The 18750-nt window shown below is 37.6% G+C and overlaps 1 protein-coding gene across 3 annotated transcripts in view; it reads right to left on the reverse strand.

Annotated features, from left to right (window-relative positions):
- Nucleotides 1-18750, reverse strand: part of ASAP2 (ArfGAP with SH3 domain, ankyrin repeat and PH domain 2) — a 96083-nt gene that overhangs the window by 61041 nt on the left and 16292 nt on the right. For all 3 annotated transcript variants that reach the window (XM_055810619.1, XM_055810621.1, XM_055810618.1), the window contains exons 2-3: nt 10945-11017; nt 6896-7041 (exon numbers count right to left, since the gene is read on the reverse strand). In XM_055810619.1, coding sequence (XP_055666594.1) covers nt 6896-7041; nt 10945-11017 — 219 coding nt within the window. The remainder of the gene's footprint in view (nt 1-6895; nt 7042-10944; nt 11018-18750) is intronic.

Genomic DNA, 18750 nt, shown 5'->3' on the forward strand with positions numbered 1-18750 from the left:
AAGAATAAAGCATTTCTCAACAGCAGATTCAAGACAACTATTTCTTCCTTAAGTCAAAAAAGAAAAATAATGTCAGACCCTGAAGTATTATCCCAGACACATTCATATAAACATCAATCAGCCTTCCAAACAGTTCTGGATACTTCCTAGAACTTCAAGTCATGGGGCATGAAGTCCAAAGCAACTTAAAAGAATAGGAGGAAAAAAACGAACATTTTTTCATTTTTTTTTACAGTTTGGAGAATGCCTGCCTATTCGAATTAATTCCTTTTGTGTGCTATCACCTGTATATTATTACTAGTCTACTGTATTCCCTATACTCCTATTTTATTTGCAACAAATGTAAACATACATAATGCATTAACTTGTCATTATTAACCTAGCTAGATGAATCATACTTGCTCATATTTATAAATCAGCAAGCGATTCAAAGAAGAAAGATCTTTCATTTTTTTTCCCTTCTCTCGAGAAGCTTAAGCTGAACTATCTAAAAATACAGACCCATTTTTGGAACTCAGAGAGGCATTAATACGCTGCAGCTCCTACTCTGTGTGTATACAGGGAGCCAAAATGTATGCAACTGCCTCTACTCTGACTTTTTTATGTTTTAAAATATTCTTTAAAAAGAAACATACTCAAAGGTGCAGGAAAGCTTCACAGAAATTAGTCACCCTGCCTCAGAGGAACACTACCAAGTTCCATGTGTTTGGGGGGAAAAAAGGAAAAAAAAATATTGAAAACCTAGTTGACCTGGTTTCCACTTCCAACACTGCTGCTTTGGCAGACCCGCAGTTTTCCTCTGACAGCTTCCAACAAGATAAGACGACACAGACAGGGTAATAAATTAAAACTTCCTAAGTTGGAGAAGGCTCAGAGGAGGAGAAAAAGAAATGTCAGTAGGGAGAACGTAAAAATAAACAAAACACGTAGCTGCCAGAAGTGATGGTAGAGGCAACAGGGAAGCCAACATTTGCAAAGGGGAAAGAAGATTTTCAAGTAGTTTAAGAGCCTGTGGCTAAACACTGACGTTCTTCTTTCGAGAGCCCTCCTGATTATTTTTAATGAGTCTTTTCCAGAAGAGCTTTGGATACTGTTGCCTGTAGTACCTGAATTGGTTTTGCTTTCTAAATCCAAGCCAAAAAAATGAAAGCCTTTTCACTACTTCAGAAATTAAAATACTTACCTTAACACGCAGATAAACAGAGCAGATCTTTAAACATTTTCAATTTAAACTAAAATTCAGGTAGTTGAACGGTGTATGATATGACTCCTATTGCCATTGCTACATTCTACATGCAGTCGATGTACTTGGCTATGGGCTTCTCAACCACCCATGAACTTGGGTGTGCACAGATGGTGGCAGTACTGCCTGCCAACAAATCACTATTTAAGTTATTTTCATGTTTTTATGGCAAGTACTATTGGATTTAATACTTTCCAAAAGTTTTCCCAGTGATATGAGCTTTAGTAGAACAAGGCCAGTCAACGCAGCAGGGAGCAAGTGGAAGTGAGAACATCCAGTATAGAAGAGACACTGTTTGTCTGACCTTTAAGCTTTAGCATCTAACCCCAAGACTTCAGAAAACCATGTAACAAAGGCTTATAGCACAAACTTTCATCTTTGCACCATGCTTCCCTCTCATACACAAGGACACAACACTGCCTTTCTGCTGTCCTCACACCCTGCCCCAGGTGCAGCGCAGTGGTGTCCCCCATGGCACAAACTGCATCACACCAGGCTGGTGGCTGAGGTGGACATCACCCACCACCCATATATGCCATAGGAAAAGTGACTTTAGCGAAACAGGAGCTGAACATCGCTATCTGCCCACACATGGATCTGCTGGCTCAGCTGCCTAGAAACATGCCTTCACACAAGGTACCAAGTGTGGCCACCATGTACTACTTGGAAACAGTCCCTGCACCACCACCAATATACAAACTACAGGCTAGGAGCTTCTCTAATAGGAAGTGCAAGCACAAAAATGACAGGAAATACTTTTTAGAATGTATTCTTAAAAGCATAAAGTCAAGAATTCTAAAAGCATAAATTAAAGAATTCAAAAAGCAAAGGAAGAAAGAGACTTGAGGTTACTCCAGCCCATCTTCCTTGCCAGTGGAGGAGACTTCCCAACTGCATGCTTTCTAACCTAGTTTATAACATCTAAACAATAAGCTTCTATCACTTTCTCTGGGACACTTCATCTAATATTTCCACAGTGAGATCCCATTTACGTGCAATTTATTATTTTCCTCTTCCACAATCAGTTATTTGTGAGGCAAACCACACACTTCCAACTGTTCCAAGCTTTCTTCATAAATCAAACTATTCAAGCTCCGATCATTTTTTGTTACTGTCCTCTGAGTTTCTTCCAGTTGGATCATTATCTTTCGGGGAAAGAAATAAAGATAACATTCCAGGTAGAGCTGAACCCATGCCACTAAGGAGGAATTATTGCATCTTGTATCTTTACAGACGTAAATCAAGCAGCACTCTCCTTTTTTTCTTCTCACCATTAAGCCAATCTTTCCTCAAGGGTAACAGTGAAAAGCAAAACAACACAACTTAAATCATTAAGCTTCACATACAATACTCCAAACCTCAAATATATCTATCTGTAGCTTTTTTTATGCACTTACTAAGATGAGTCCTTCTAAACAAAATATGCTTGTGAAGGTTCAGGCACCAAACATTTTTTAAAAACTTTGTGTGAAATATTACCCTGGAAAGAAAATTCTGAGCATAAATCACATAATACAGTTCATTATGTAATACAGAAAAGGTATTTCCTTCAGATTTGTTATTTGTTACCCTTTTACATGTAATCAAATCTCCTTTCTTCTTACTTTTAAAAAACTGAAGTAAAACAAGAGCATATGGTCAGAAAAATATTAACACTGTTCTTCCATCTCTCCTGGCTAAAAATCCAAGGATTACTAACAGTAAAACTTCCCACATGGAATCTCTTCCTCCCAGCTACCTTCCACAGAGCGGAAATACTGGATTCCAGTCCTCCAGCATGTCTCATTAGCTTTAAATTTAAACAAATGAAAAAGAACGGACAAGAGTATGTACAAGAACAACAAATACAGAAAATAGAAATCGTTAAGTAGCTACTTCATCTTCACAGATCAAATCCTTTTCAAGGACTGCTGACAAAGATGACAGGCAACTACAGATTTTATTTCTTCTTGGTGTAGCAATCTAAGAATAGGATCTAAAGGAAAAAACATTTAAAGTGCAAACACATTGCCTTTCCTTGTCCTAACATTTTCATATTAAGATTCACACTTTATTACTTGGCACTAAATTTATTAAGACAGAGTAATTAACATTATAAACAAGTGCCATGCAGACCTAACCTACCTGGGAACTGTGGGTGCTACCATTCCATCAGGAATTAACACCAAGGTTACCATCGAAAAGCAATATTGTACATGCCACCAAAGGTACCATGTTACCTTTGAAAATGCCTCTAGTATTTTCTTATAGTTCACTAGCAAAAACAGACATACTGATAGATCAGTCTTCTTAAAAACATTTCTAATCCAGAAGAAGTTGAAGAAAAGTTTGTAGCTTGATATTGGAGCTATGGCAAGAGAAAAAAAAAACAACGCACAGTATATCATAAAGTGATCCAGACCATGCAAACAATGTGTTAGAAAGTCTAAAGTGAGTAGTTACAAGGTCGTGAAATACAGTATATGTCAAGTCATTTCTCCTCTTAAAAACACGTTTATAAATCACTTCAATTGTGAAGAACCAAAGCTCTTCAAAGTTTTTTGAGTTTTATGCAGTACTTAAAAGTGCACAGATAAAAGAAGCATAGTAAAACACATACAAAAAACCCAAGACTTGAACTTTAACTTGAATAGCTTACAACTGAATAATTGGATTCCAAGAAAAAAACCAAAAAACTTCAGCTGTTAATGAAGTATTTTAAAACACTGATGCCTTGGTAAGTCCACAAAACCATCAAAGTCTTTGGGGAAAACTTTAAAAACACTAGAGAAAACAACAACCTAAAACCCTGTTAAAGCAGAACAACTTTGTAACAGCTTTCCTTCACCTTGCTAAAGACAAATTCAAGGAAAATCTTTCTGCAGAAGAACTTTAGAGCTACAGCTCTAAACATCACCCAGGCCAAGAGCTGACAGAACACATCAGCTTCTAGAAACAAAAGCAAAATATATGACAAAGCAAAACTTGACAGTAGCCCTACAGCTTTGCCAGCGTTAATAGCTTTGGCATCTGTTCCAGTCTGAACATGTCCTCTCACTTCCTTGCACATCCCTCACTCATTTCAGCTAAAATCTGTGGAAACTCAGCGCCCTATGAAACTATAGGGATAGGTCTATTTAAAAAACAGAGTACCTTTCAGAACTTTTTTGTTTAAAAGCAGAAGGTTGTTTGGCCCTAGCTACATTTTGGATGAAACTATTTACAACCAAAATGTGTTCAGTGCTAGAAGGAAACCCCAGAGGAGAGGGATGGTTTTACTGCTAACATGCTGAAAGAATTCAGAGCTGAATACTTCACCACACCGTGAGAATACATGGGGCTTCTTTCACATATGCCCGTGACTATAAAAAGACAGCAACCCAAATTATTTCCAACTACTGTATAGGACTTTTTACACTAGTCAATACCCTTGTAACCTCTTAAACTAGACACCCATCAGTGAACTTATGAACAAACTTTCAAAGTGACAAGTTACCAACAGTTTATTCTAGTGATATTAACTTCTAATAGGCAAAGCTACATAAAACTATAGTTCTATTTTATAATTCTTTTAATTATATAAAATAACTCCTATAATAGAGTTATTTTATAACTCTAAAATTATTTATACATATGGTATTTTCAAGCAATAATGAAGCTTACATCTTTTTTTCTTATGTACTTCTTTCTGGAGGAAACTATTTCCTTAGAAAGACACCAAATTCAGGGACCATTAGGTTCCTCTGTATCTTCAGTTTTGCCAGTCAGGAGAAAACAAAAAGCTTCAAACCTCAACAATATGAAGCATAATAGGAAAGAGCAGAACCTTACAGAGACCTGTCCTTCACCAGACAGTATTAGAGAAGGTGCCTATGCTATCGCAATGTTAACGACAACAAAATTAAATTACATTCATGTCCATCCAAAGTTATTATTTGCTTCAAAAATAGAGAAAACTCAAATAATAAATGGAGAAAAAAACCTAAAGACTTAGCTACTATCTCAAGACATATCCTCTTCTTACACATACAAACTGAAGCAAAAATACATAATTGCTAGTGAAAAAGCAGTACGTAGCAAAAAGATTCAGAAATATTCCTTGGAGAAGACACACAAAAGTTTATGTGGGTAAGAAAAGGTAATAACAACACACATTTCGTTTCCTATAGATACTTTGTTTTTCTTGTGCTTTCCAGTTTTTGGCTGAAAAGCTATTCCTGTCAGAAACATTTTGCAAACATAGTAATTACTGTTTTGAAGAGAACAAATAGCTAAGATTTTTTTTTTTAAATGCCAACATTTTTTAGCTTTTAAAAGTCTTCTTGAAAAATAATACATTAAAAGTTTTTTTCTGAGGAGGGGGTGCAGCTTTTAGTAGATTGCTTTTTAAAACCACCTAAAGATCACATTTCCCAGATCCATTTGCCTAATGAAGTCACCATATTGCAATTAATACATGATAGAGAGGGGTTTTTAGTCAACAGAAGGTATCAATTAGAAGAATTCCATTTCCCCTTCCATATGAGCAGTCTGCCTCTGTATGGGAGACTCAGGATAACTGACTGACACTCAGCAGGGATACCTCTTCTATATATAATCTCAGATAATATTTGTAACTCCAGATATATTCAAATCAATATGACCACTAGGAAATATATTTCAGGGTTGATCAAGTACATTTGGGGCTAGATTCTCTCTCATCAATATCACAAATGGGTAAAAAGAGGACAGCATCAGGGAGTGAATGGGACTGTCCTAAATCCCATCAGCTGGAAACATTCCCCAAAGAACTGATTATGACCAGCTGGCTGCAAACTACAGACATTTGGTCTAGACTCACAAAGGCATCTGATGCGTCTCCATCCCATTGATTACAGCAGGCACAGATTTTTAAATGCTTGTAGGAATCTGGGTCATCTCCCCTTCCTAGCCTATGGTTTATGAGTTCTGTGGTTTCCAGTGAATTTGGGACTTAGACATAGGAAAGCTCCAGCTAGTAGAATGTAGTCAGAATCTGCTCTTTTTGTGCCCTCTGATTAATGTCAGAATGAGGCTGAAAATTCCCCATTCATAATTAAAACTCCTGTTCGCCCATTTGGCTCCATCCCATTTGGCTCACTGAAGAGTGTTTTTAAATCTTACTGGCTTCAGTTGCAGGATTGGTCCCCAGCAGACAATACTGTCATTACAGCGTTATGTTTGATTTTGTTTTTCCTGACTCTTCCCTAAGAAGCAAAAGACTCTTTCAGGGACACTAAAATCTCCCTTTATAAACACAAATGAAAAGTGTGAAAAAGTAAAAGCAACATGAATGCAGAGTAAACCAAGCTGGGTTTTGCTGGTTTCAGAATTTTAAAGCAAGTCGATATGTGTGTTTTATGATACACATTATAACTACTTTATTGTGGGAAGCTTTTAGACATGAGAATTGTTAGAAGAGGGTTTTTTGTTGGGTTGGTTTGATTTTTGTGGTCATTTGGGTTGTTTCATGTTCTTTGAGTTTTGCAAGAGGAAAGGCTAGAGCATGAAACGTTTTCCTAAGCTGAGAATTTTTTAAGAACACTGCTTGCTAAAACACAAATTGTCTTCAACATGAAGAGCTATTATAATTCAGAAATAGAGCCTTTGTAATGGATTTAAAATTTCTACATATTTTTCTTAAGTAATTCTTACCAAATTTTTGAAGAGTGCAGTTAATTCCTTTGTAAACACAGAAAACTTTAAAAATGCTGTTCCCAAATCTGGGTCATCCCTGCAAACGCAGTTGCCTCCGAATTTCTCCAGTGCTTGTGTATACTGTTCTTCGTTTTCCACATGAGCTTCAAAAAGAACAGAACATGAAAATATCAGTAGATAAAAGGTTATTGAAATTACAATTGAGTGTTTTTTTTAAAAAAAAACTGTTCAGATGATTTCTTGCTAAAAATATTTACTTGATATGCTAAACATTCATTATTTATCTTTTAATGCTGATATGCCAGAAGTATGACGTATCTCACTAATTCTGGTTTATGTCTATCTATCCACATGCTGTACAATGGACAATATGTCATCAAGACAAGACAATCATCTGACAGATACCCATTCTACAAAGACCCACAATACTTCCGCATTGGACCGGAGACTGCATAACAATTCTCAACTCATTATAATGATCTCATAGAATCTTTTGTTATCGCTCTCTAATTTTAACTGTGTGCTGAACAAAGAAATAGAGGACATCAAGTGAGTTGGCAGAGTTCTGGATCTCTACAATAGAAGGCAACAGATCAAGTAAGACTTAGGAAATGGGTCTACAAACTACATTACAGATGAGGGCAAAGCCTCTGTCTGTTAGCTCTCCAATTCAGAGCAGCACTCGGATGTGAGGCAAATCCTAGGAGTCTGCGCTTACCACAGGCCAGTTCAGTTTTCAAAGCAGTTTTGGTTCACAACAGCTAGACACCTTTCCGAGACAACAAAACCAGCAGCTCTGCCCCAGAAGTGGTCCAATGCTTAACTGAGACAGCAGGTTCTGAATCATTGTGCAGGCTGCTGATCAATGTAAGTCATCTAGCACACACCTAATGCTTCGGCCCTTCAAAATGCTTTGAGCCATGCATGCTGGGGGATTATTCAGCCCGTGGAATAAGACGAAGTCTGGGCCTAAAGCAAGTTCTCCTGATTCAAATATAATGGAAATCTGAGGGGCCTCAGTCTTAACTACTTTGGCCTACTAATTCACTCCTAGGACACCAGATTACTTGTTTGTGTAGACAGGCATTAAGTTCCTGTCAAAGGAACTTTTGGACAAAGCACACCAAGTTGGCACCTGAGAAAGTTACTGTTGCCCATTTCTTATTCTAGCTGTGGCAAATTTCTAACACTTCAAAGGAAGTCAGGAAAAGAAACCACACCCTAGAAAACAGATTAGGCCTTAATAAGAACAAAGACCCGTTCTTGGTCATTACATGAGACCAGGATAAACCCAAGCAATGATCCAGTTTCATTTCAAGCCCTTTTGTGTATGTCAATGCATTTAATATCCAAAGGATTCCTGATGCAATGTCCTTTCTCCAAATTTCTATGAATTAGTTATACACACTAAACTTAGCACGCTTCAACTTAGAAACAAGCCTGTCTGTTCACATTCCTGTTCGGACAGCCATTTAAGAACTCTGCTTCTCAAGTAGCTACAAATTTTATTTCATTTCCAATATATGAAAATAAAACACTGTGGAGCAGTGGTATAATAACGTGTAATTAAAGACTGTCGTAATTTACATGTAGAACTAAAGTTACACAAACGACATTAATTCTACAAGTCTCTAACATCAGCGCTTGAATTTGCAGCCTGTGAAAGATTGTTTGCATATAGCTATTCAACTAAAAACTAAACTCTAGCACTAAATCGTACTTATTTTTCCTCAGCATCAACAGCAGGGGCTGAGCACTTACCAAACTTCTTGCTACTTGAGCTGCAGGACGAAGTAAGGATGTTCAACTAATACTGTTGTGTGATGTACACACACCTGAACAAGCTTTGAACAAACTGGCACAGACAGCAAACAACAGGATGTGGCAGGTCGCAACTCCTCTAGTTCACACAGCTACCCAGCAAGCTGAATTATTTCCATATTGCTTTCTGCATTCTTACTGCTTCCTGCATCCAGCTTAGCATATTTGAAACCAGGTGAGGGTGGAGGTCAGGGCACAATTCACACAGCAAAAAGAGAAGGCTGCCACTGCATGAAAACAAGGTGAAAAGGCTGCTACCATTCGCTGTAGTTAGATGTGCAATATGCAGGTGAACCATGCTGACTTTTTTACCTTACAAAACAAGCAAGAGCTTTCTATTCCATACAATATCCCCAAGGGTTTTCTATTCCCCAGCACCCTAGGGACCAATTCTTCTGGATCTATGTATAAGATTAAATAAAGCCAACAAAGCAGCAGCTCAACAGCAGTTCGGTGACATTCCCCGGAATGCTGATGATACTTATTGCAGCAATACTGTTAGCTGAACTGGTACTTCAAAAGTGCTTCTGAAGAATATGAAATGGCATTTTTTTGTGGAACCTTCTAAAATACTTTCCCTGCATTACGGATTCTTCCTGATGAATATTAGAAGTTTCTCCACAAACCAAAGGCTTGGGATCTATCAAAAAAATGAAATGAGCCAGGTTGGTTTGAGGTTTTAGAGGCTTTTTTTAAGTAAGAAACAAAATTATGTACAAATTGGAGTCACTATCTAATCCTCTATAATGGTTTCCTAAATTCACACATTAAAAAAGAAAGCCAAAACATGTAAACTTAATGCTCAGGGAACCTATATTAAAAATCCAGTAACTGTGTTCTTATGAGTGCAGGGCCCCAGTTTTTATTTTGTCAAATGAAACCCCAAGGGCTGGCAAGTGGCTGGGTTAGTGACATTTTTGTTGGTGGAAGAGAAATGCCTCGAAAACTTTCTTGTCAAGACTGGGCAGCATGAATTTAAAAACTAGACAAGGTACTGATTTTATGCAAAAACTGTAGTATTTGATATAATGCTTTAACATGTACACTGATTATTAGGCATACTCAAGCACTCAAAAATTAATAAAAAAACCAACAACCCACCCACAAATGCAAAAAAAAAAAACCCCAAAATGCCCAAAAACCCGAAGGGTGCCAAATAAACATGTAAACACATGACACAGCTGCAGATGAATCTTAAACTGGACTCTCCACAATCAAAAGATAACAGCTTCATTACGTTAGGCAAGAAGGAACTTCTTTTCAATTGCCTGATAAGAATTATACCACAACAGCAGTTCTTGTTATAACCTTCTACCTGAACACCAACATACCCACAAGTTCCGTCAGATATTGGTGGCTCTCCAAGGTTGCCAGGCCTATCTATTTTGCATGTAATACAGGTTTTGTTAGCTCTAATTGCTATGAACTGCATAGCCAGAACAAAAGTCAACAAAACACTGTTTCTGATTCACAAAAACAAATGTTGTTTCTTATTTACAAAATGCTGCTGGATCCACAAAAACAAAAGCTTTTGTTATTTTGTCAAAGATGATGAACACACAAAACTCCAAGAAATTGGCACACACAAAAAAATGCACACAGCAACAGTGCTTTGTATTTTTATCAGCACTGTAAGAGAAATATCTGACTTTGTGCATGATGACGATAAAAAATTGCAGCTCATCAGCTCTCCCTTGTCACGAAGTTCTCAACATACATAACTGGAAGCCCCCAGGAAGGGTGAGGTTTCACTAAGCAGTAGAGCCAATGCAGCTTCTTCCTGCTGCCAAAGAGAGTAATTTCACACCTTCCATGCCCTCAGTTCTCAATGATACATATGCCTTACCATTTCAGGTGCTCATCTAATCCCAGTTAAGTTGATTTCACTGCATATGCAGCTTTATATGAGCTAAAAATTTCATCTAAGGATCTGCCAAGCATGAGGGGGTGGCAGGAGGAACAGGTAGCCCAGACCTGGTGGAAAGAGGAGAGCACAGCTTCCCCACTTGGTAGCAGTAAGCCAGCTAGATAGGTGCAGCTACCTCACAAAATTTCATCCTTACTGAGCTCATGATCAAGCAGCTAGTTCAAGACTGTTATTTAAAATGTACGTTTTCTCTTCTCAGAGTTACCTATATAACTGTTTCCGATTCAGTTAAGATGACTGACTGTTTAAATCCTCCAGTTTCACCGATTCAAACTACCAGGAGTTATGATGTACTTACCCAGACCAGATATGTTTATGGCTTTGACAGATTTCTTCATCTTATAGAGAACAGTTCGGTCAACATCCAGAGCCTAAACCAAAAGAGAACAATTAAATGTGAAATACTGGACTGTCCTCTGGTAAACCTGTACTCTGGAAACCTTCTGTAATTATAACACTATTATGTTAGTTAACTTTATTTCTGTAATTAATCAATTACTTGCTAGTAGCTCCTACCCCCATCCACACAACTGGTTTCGTCCCCTCGTCCACAAAAAAAAATATCTTCCCTCTTTTGCTGGTGACCAGCATCACATATATTCAACACCATCTAAAATGAAACTATCTACACAGTATCTTCTTCCTGTGTTAAATTATTAAAGAAGCTTAAAACAGTTCCAACCCATCGTATGTTCTGACACTGCTGAAGAAACAAGCAGTATTGTTTCCCCAGGCAAAATATTAAAGATGGAATTTAATTTCAGTTTTCCTAGATAATTTAGTTAATTAATTGCACTTCCAACCATATGAACTTTTTCACTGCTATGCTGAACAAAATAAATTGCCTATCTCTCAAATATCTTTCACACATTTTATCACTAGGCAAAGCTTTCAGCAACACAACATAAAATTCAAGATTAAATCCTGTCCAGAAGATTCAAGCACTTATAGTCAATTTGTTTCAAAGAAAGAAGTGCAATGGAAGCAGGCAACCATTTTGCTTACTGAAGTGAAATATGGGCAGATCCAAAAATGTACAATTGTTCTGGAACAGAAAAGCAGAATTATGGTCCCACAAATGTGGTTAAAAAACAAAACAAAAAACCCAACCCAACACTTTGTGAAACTGGAAGATAATTTAAGTATGTCTTTAGACTCCACTGAAGAACAACGCTGAACACTACAAATTGTATTACAAGAACTGTTTAGCATGATACATGCTAAAAAAGCAAACAAAAAGCACCAAATTCATTCCAGTTTTCATTCAAAAGATTTCAGTGCATCACAGCAGCTACACATCTGATCTACCATTGTTTTATTGCTAATAATTTGTGTAACAGAAATGATGCAGAAAAGTCAGTCCCTAGGACCGTATCCAATTATTTTAACATACTGAATGCAAAGAGAAATATTCTCTCTCACATTTCTGGGAGTATTCTTAAACTGAATCCATTCAGACCACAAATCGCTGGGCAAAATCTCTGCAGCATTCCATGGAAACCAACAGATTCTGATGTTGCCTTAACATTAATGTTACACTGTCACAGTACTCCTATATCAATTGGAAGTTTTACCTCAAGCATCTTTAGAGATCACATCTGAAACATTAGCAGAAGTGCACAGGCCTTTTCACCTGGAATTCCAAGTACAGAGGAAAGGGAAAAAAACTCTAAGAAAGCCCATAAAGGTCACATCAGCTCTCTCACCCTCTTCAGCAATTTGAATTGTATTCACTATAACAAACCTGTATACAGTGAGATCTCAAAGGTTAGATTAGCCACCTGCCTGGATGGGAGTACACAAAGTACATTCCCTCACTGTGTACTCCGTGATTTCTAAAAATAACCTCATAAAAGCACCATCCAATCAGCTGAGTACAGAGGAATGGTAATTTCATCAAAGACTGCATCAAAGGGCAATTACCCTCTTGGAGACAAAGCTAAAGGAATGTCTCCAACTACAAGCCTTACAAGTAACAGTCTATGGTGATTTAACCCCAGCTGGCAACCAAGCACCATTCAGCCGCTTGCTCGCTCACTCATCCAACCCAACCCACCCCAAAGAGGAGGCTGACAGCCAGAGACTCAGAAGTTACAGATTCATTTCCCAGGTAAGTCTCAGATTTGTGCGTGCAGTTGGTAAGTTATTTCATCTTTGCACCTTAGTTTGGACGGGCAGTAGAAGTCAGTACTTGTTAAAAACCAGAAGCGTTGCAAGGATAAACACATTGGATTAATTACGAACAACTTGTACTACTGTGGTTAGGGATCCAGACAGACCTATGGATTCATAAAATCTTTTGGCCCATGGCTGCCTCAGTCAGAAAGCACAGACTCTCAGTAAGAAAAAAACTTCAGGTCCTTTTCCTCAACGAAAGTCATCATTTTGGTTTGCAGCTTCTCTCAACCAACTCCCGCTTTCACTGGGATTAGGCAGTAGAAGAGCAAACATGTGAGGCACCGCATAGCCAGGGTCCAACAGAAACGATAGCTAACATCCCTAACATACCATGATGACAATTTAAGCATCTAGTTATCTCAGCCAGTTGGTCCACAAAAAAATTTGTAACAACGATGACACGGAAAAAAACCAACCACAGACAGTACTGAGGGCAACAGAATAAACAAAACCTAAGGCCCAGATGTGGTGAAAATGTACAGGACTGCCAGGTCAGGCTTCCTTGGGTCCTCCCTTCTTCCCCTGCCTGCCTCTTCAGCTGTGCCAGTGCAGATGCTTGCAAGGATGTGTCGTGAACCACAGGAGAGAAGCAATCCATGTCTAAAATGATGCAAGGGGAGGCGGGGGGAAAGTTACTTTTCAGTTGCGTCAACTTTCCAACTCTGGCTATCTGGCATCCTCTTGATAAAACACAACACAAAGGAAAACACAATGGGAAAAACAGGAATGAGTACCCAGGTACTCCCGCTGAAGAATCCCCCAGGGCCATTCCTAAACAAGAACTCAGTAGATGCAAGAGTGTGGTGTGCACTCTTACTACACAGTTACCTCTACCAGCTACATTCTTTTAACCCTTATCATTACATTAGTCTCAACATTTCTTCACATATTCATTCACCACAATAGAACAGGCTTTGTAACTTCACCTGGAAACTGCTATCACATTTGTATGGTGTCAGCAGACAGTGCGCCTGTAGAATGATGCCGAAATACTCAGAAAACCAGTACAACTGAAGCAGGCTAAATAACACCTTCACTAACACTGACTTAACACTGACTTTACTAGCTGAGGACTTGGTTCAGCTTCTGTTCAGATAGATAATCCACTCCAAAGCCATGAAAAACAGACCAAAATTATCCCAGTAGCAAAGTATTCTACCTTTGTACTGAGGCAACATGGACTCATCATTTCTTCCTTCTCCCAGTCAAAAAAGAAAATCAAAAAAGTGGGGAATTGAAGTGATTTGTGACAGTCAGTACTCCATGGAATTTTATTTACATATAAAACCTAAAAGACTATTGTAATTAGCCAAGTGAACAAATAGTCACAAAAATAACCTACGTTTCATTCTTTAGAAATACTGTTGATTCAATCCATTGACGTGATTAATAAGAATGGGAAGAAATTCAACAGTGAAGACAAAGGTGTGTATCCAAAGGAAAAATACACATATGAACTGGGAAATCAGTCAGAAAAAACTCAGAAGAATAAATTGTTTTGTTTTACCAGATGATGGAAGAATCACCACAGGGTACCAAAGTGTTATAGCCATGAAAAACAAAGAAACGAACATACAGGAGATCTCCTTCTACCAAAACCAAGGAAACAAATTTTAAGAAGTCACTAAATATTACATACTCTTTGAAATGCAAAAAAGGTGTAGGCCCAAAATGTTGATCTTGACAGCTTACACATCTCTCAGCCACTGGATTTTTGACTGTGATAGAACACTTACAGAAAAATTACACACACAAAATGGGAAGCAACGTATGTGTTGCTTTCATCCACCACTAGGTGAAGTATAGAATGGAATAAAAAGTCTTTCTTAAACTGCTCTGGGTTTGTAATTAGATTACTGGGAATAAGCTGTAGCAAACTTCAAATTGGCTAGCTCAAGCAGATAGCTAGAGAGAACTGGAGTGTGCCCATTACAGAAATATAAATAAATAAAAAGCACAAAATGCTTAAATAAATAAATATTTTTAAAAAATTAAAAAGCACAAAATGTAGGAAGACCAGGCTGCCTTCCTGAAATGATCCCCAGTCACCCAAGCTTGTTAGGGCTATTATCTGGGCAACTAATGATCAATACAGTTTTGTTTGGATAATATAGCACTGACTGTCTGTACCTCGTGCTTGTTCGGTTACCCTGACAGACAGGGTGTAGGTAGCCTCTTCTCTCCTGAATGGAAAGGGTCCTACATAAATTCCTTACTGCTGGCAATAAACAGGAAAAAGGGATAAACACCTGGAAATATTTAAGCTGAAGCATAACAACAGCTGAGTGAAAGCTGTACCTGAATAAACTGCGACTAGAAATTGTGGAAAAACAAATCCAATTCTGGAAAGCTTTCCAAACAGGAAATAAAGGGTAACAGGTATCTCGCTATTTTAAGAGGTACCTGAGTAAATTTATAAAATATTATTCTTTCCCATTGTGGTAAGAAACTAGACTTGGTCCTGTAGGAGGTTTCTTCTAGTCCTCCATTCCTTTGTGAAGTCTTTTCATAATGCTCCATTTAAGAGGGGCTATGTACACCTATGGACTAATGGACAAAATACTGAAAAACTTTGCAACTTTAATACAATATTTTAGTCTTGATTACAGACCAAAAAATGGGGAGGGGGACTTTGCATTTGTTTAATTGAAAGACATTGGTGCTTATTCACAACTAGTATTTCAAAGGAGTCATTTCAGCATAAAAGATTAAAGTGTCAGCTCTTTGTCTGTAGTACAGTTCTTCGGTATTTTCTCATCCTTTTCTTTGTCCAAATCTTAGCACTTACAAATCAGTTTAAATACACCTGTAGCTTTATTATACTTTGAACTTCTAATCCTGTATTTGTTTCATAAATATACATATGCTAAACCTATTCACACACATGCCAAAATGCTACCCTCCCCCAATTCAACTGCTTTGTGCACTTTCAGTACAGTGTCAGAAGCAGTGAAATTTAAAATGGCTTCTGATGTTGCATATTCTAGCTTTTCTTTTTATCGATTTTAAACGCCCTGTAAACTTCTGAACCAGAAGTGATCATGTAACTCACATGGTGGGATCATTTTGTCCTCTCATGTAATGCTTCTAGTTTTGACTCAAAAAACTCTATTGCAAGACTGTTTATTTTGGCATCTGTTTATTTCAGAACAATGTAATCAAAGAGGCCATATAAAATCACTTTCATAGTCCCACTCAGTTTTTGCTGATGAGCGCTCAGACTTCCCTCTTGCTAACAACTGTAAATATAGCTTTGATTTAGGGAAAAACACATTCATTCCATACAGTACATAAGAAAAGGAGGTATATCATTACAGAAGTGGTGCTATGCAGCATGAACTGAAACAAACTTGAAAGTGACCTTCTTGAGCGTGCCCTTGTCAGTGCATTATTTTTCCAAACACAGTATTTGTGTCTTCTATTCGCTTACTTTTATGTGACTTCTAATGTTAATCTTGTAAAACAGTTATTAAGGTAAAATACCTTTTACATCAGAATCTATGTGGTGTTGCTGCAGCGTATCTAGGGATCACAGAGATCACTTGTTTGACAAGTCTAAAACAATTATGCTATGATCAGCCTGGTATCAAACTTGTTCTCTTGACATGAATATCAAGACTTCTAAATAAATGGCAGTATTTGATTAAAATACAAGAATGTTAGGAAATTCATTACCAAACCTGGAACTCCTATCAGTATTACTCTTCAAAATGCACAGCCAATCTCTCTTAAAACGGCACAGAAACATGATTTTGCTTGAAAACTGTTTTACCTTACAACCTAAGGCTACACAGTGAAAACGATTAAAAAGATGTTACCATACATGATCATATACACCACAAAAACCCCAACACTAAAATTACCTGCAATATGCAAGTATTTTTTTAAAACTGTTCAAGTTGTTTTTTTCCTAGCAAGTTAAGGCTAACATTTTGGCACCCATCACAAATACACTTCGGACACACTGCTCATGTACTTTTCACAAGGTATTCAGTAATACAAGTGTTAGGTATTTGGGATGCCACAGGCTGAAAATTTCAAAATTACAATAATGAAGGAAATTTCTGAGGCCCATATAGAGTGTAAAAGCAGCAATTCAAATCATTACACAAATTATTTTAAAGTTCTATGTGCCTGATGAGAACTGAGCAACAAACATGTCTGTAGTAAGTATACTATGCAGGGGGACAAGCATACCAAAACAAACAAAAGAAAACATGGCTTTTAAAACGAGCACTAGAGAGAACTCGACTATCAGTGATGAGTAGCAAAGCTTTTTTCCTCATGTAGAAACAAGGTCCAGTTTCACTTGCCAAAGGCCAATTTCCATTTTAGCTGCTTCAAAGCTTTGTACTCTGAACAATAAAATGTGCCAATTAATTTTCTTACCAGGAAGAAATCAGTCTGAGGTTACTGAAACTTCCCGAAATGTTATTCTATGTCCTACTTTATATGCCACAATCTGTCCTGACACATCAGATGTTCAAATACCTCACTGCTGCTCCCCCTCTTCCCCAAAAGAACTTCAAAACTAGCATCAATCCAAAAATCTATATTGTCTAAATAGGTCTGTGTAATATACAGGCTTCTTTCTTCTGGAAGGTGTATTGGCTCAAATAAATAAATACATTTTACACATTTCAGGCTGGCATAAAGAATGAATATATTATTTGCTTTTGTCAGTGGAGCGGGGGGAAAAACTGTTCTATTTTTATCTGTATGTTCTATTTTTATCATACTTAATTGGGCAAGGAAAAAAAGCATGAAGTCAGAAACTGAGTTACTGAACATCCCGACAATGATTTTGGCACCTTTTACAGAACCAAAGGGTATGGGGAAAAAAACAGGCAGTAGCAGCATAAATGGAGAGTCTCCAGGCTCCAGCAGTTAATGTTCATTAAACACCCTCTATGCCAAGCTTGCAGCAGAAGTCTAGGTCTTCATCTTAATGCAAGTGTCCCTATACCAGTGCCTTATTCCTTTGTGGCCCAGCAAATAATTGTTTATCTGTACAGGAAGAGAAAAATAGCCATATTGGGTCAGATCAACCTCCATTTAACTTGATATCCTTTGTCAGTCGTGGCCAACAGCAGATGTTTAGGTCAGCAAGCACAGAAAAGGATGTATACTTCCTTCCCCAGGATTATCTCCCAGTTTCCAGCAATCAGTGTAAGAAGAAAAGACAGAGAGAGACTCAACCAGAAACACTACACAGCCCAACAGGCTGTTCTCAAGCAAAACAAGAAGCCCAACTTTCTGAACTCTACAAGGGAAAGAAAAGACTTCTCGCAGCTCAGTATGAGTGCCTGCATGACTGCACGACAGCCTACTGTGGGAAGCAGTGAGGGAGGAAGGGGAAGGAGTCAGTCATCGTCTTTATTTTTTATTTAAAACAGTTGAAAGCCTCTAATACATTCCTTTCTTCTTACCAACTGCAGCTTCATTTTAGAAAGGCTAAAATTAACTATTTCACATTTTTGGTTATTTAGATGGGGGGGTTGCTGAAACTTCACAGAACTGGATCTGAATTTGTGAAAAGTCTCAAGGTAACCATTTTTTTCTTTCTCTTTTTTTTTTGTTCAGTATTTTTTAAGAAATAGAGTCTACTGGAAGTACAACAACAACAAAAAAATGTTTGGAAGTACTGCTGAAGTGGTAACAAAATTTTGGGAAATAAATCTTCCTGCTATGTGAAAAATAATCCTGGAGACAGGAACCTATGTTCTTCCCCATCTAACAAACATAGATACATATAAAATATTACCATAGTGACTTCAGATCCGATACAAACAATTATCTTAACCGTTATATCTTTAACAGAAAATGTAATCTCATTCTCAGTTTTCACAATTTGCTTTAAAATATGGGGCTACTCAACAGCCATAAATCCTTCTGTACTTTACCCATTCCAGTATTTCTGAGAAAT

Source organism: Falco peregrinus, chromosome 7, assembly GCF_023634155.1.
Source record: "Falco peregrinus isolate bFalPer1 chromosome 7, bFalPer1.pri, whole genome shotgun sequence".
NCBI lineage: Eukaryota > Metazoa > Chordata > Aves > Falconiformes > Falconidae > Falco > Falco peregrinus.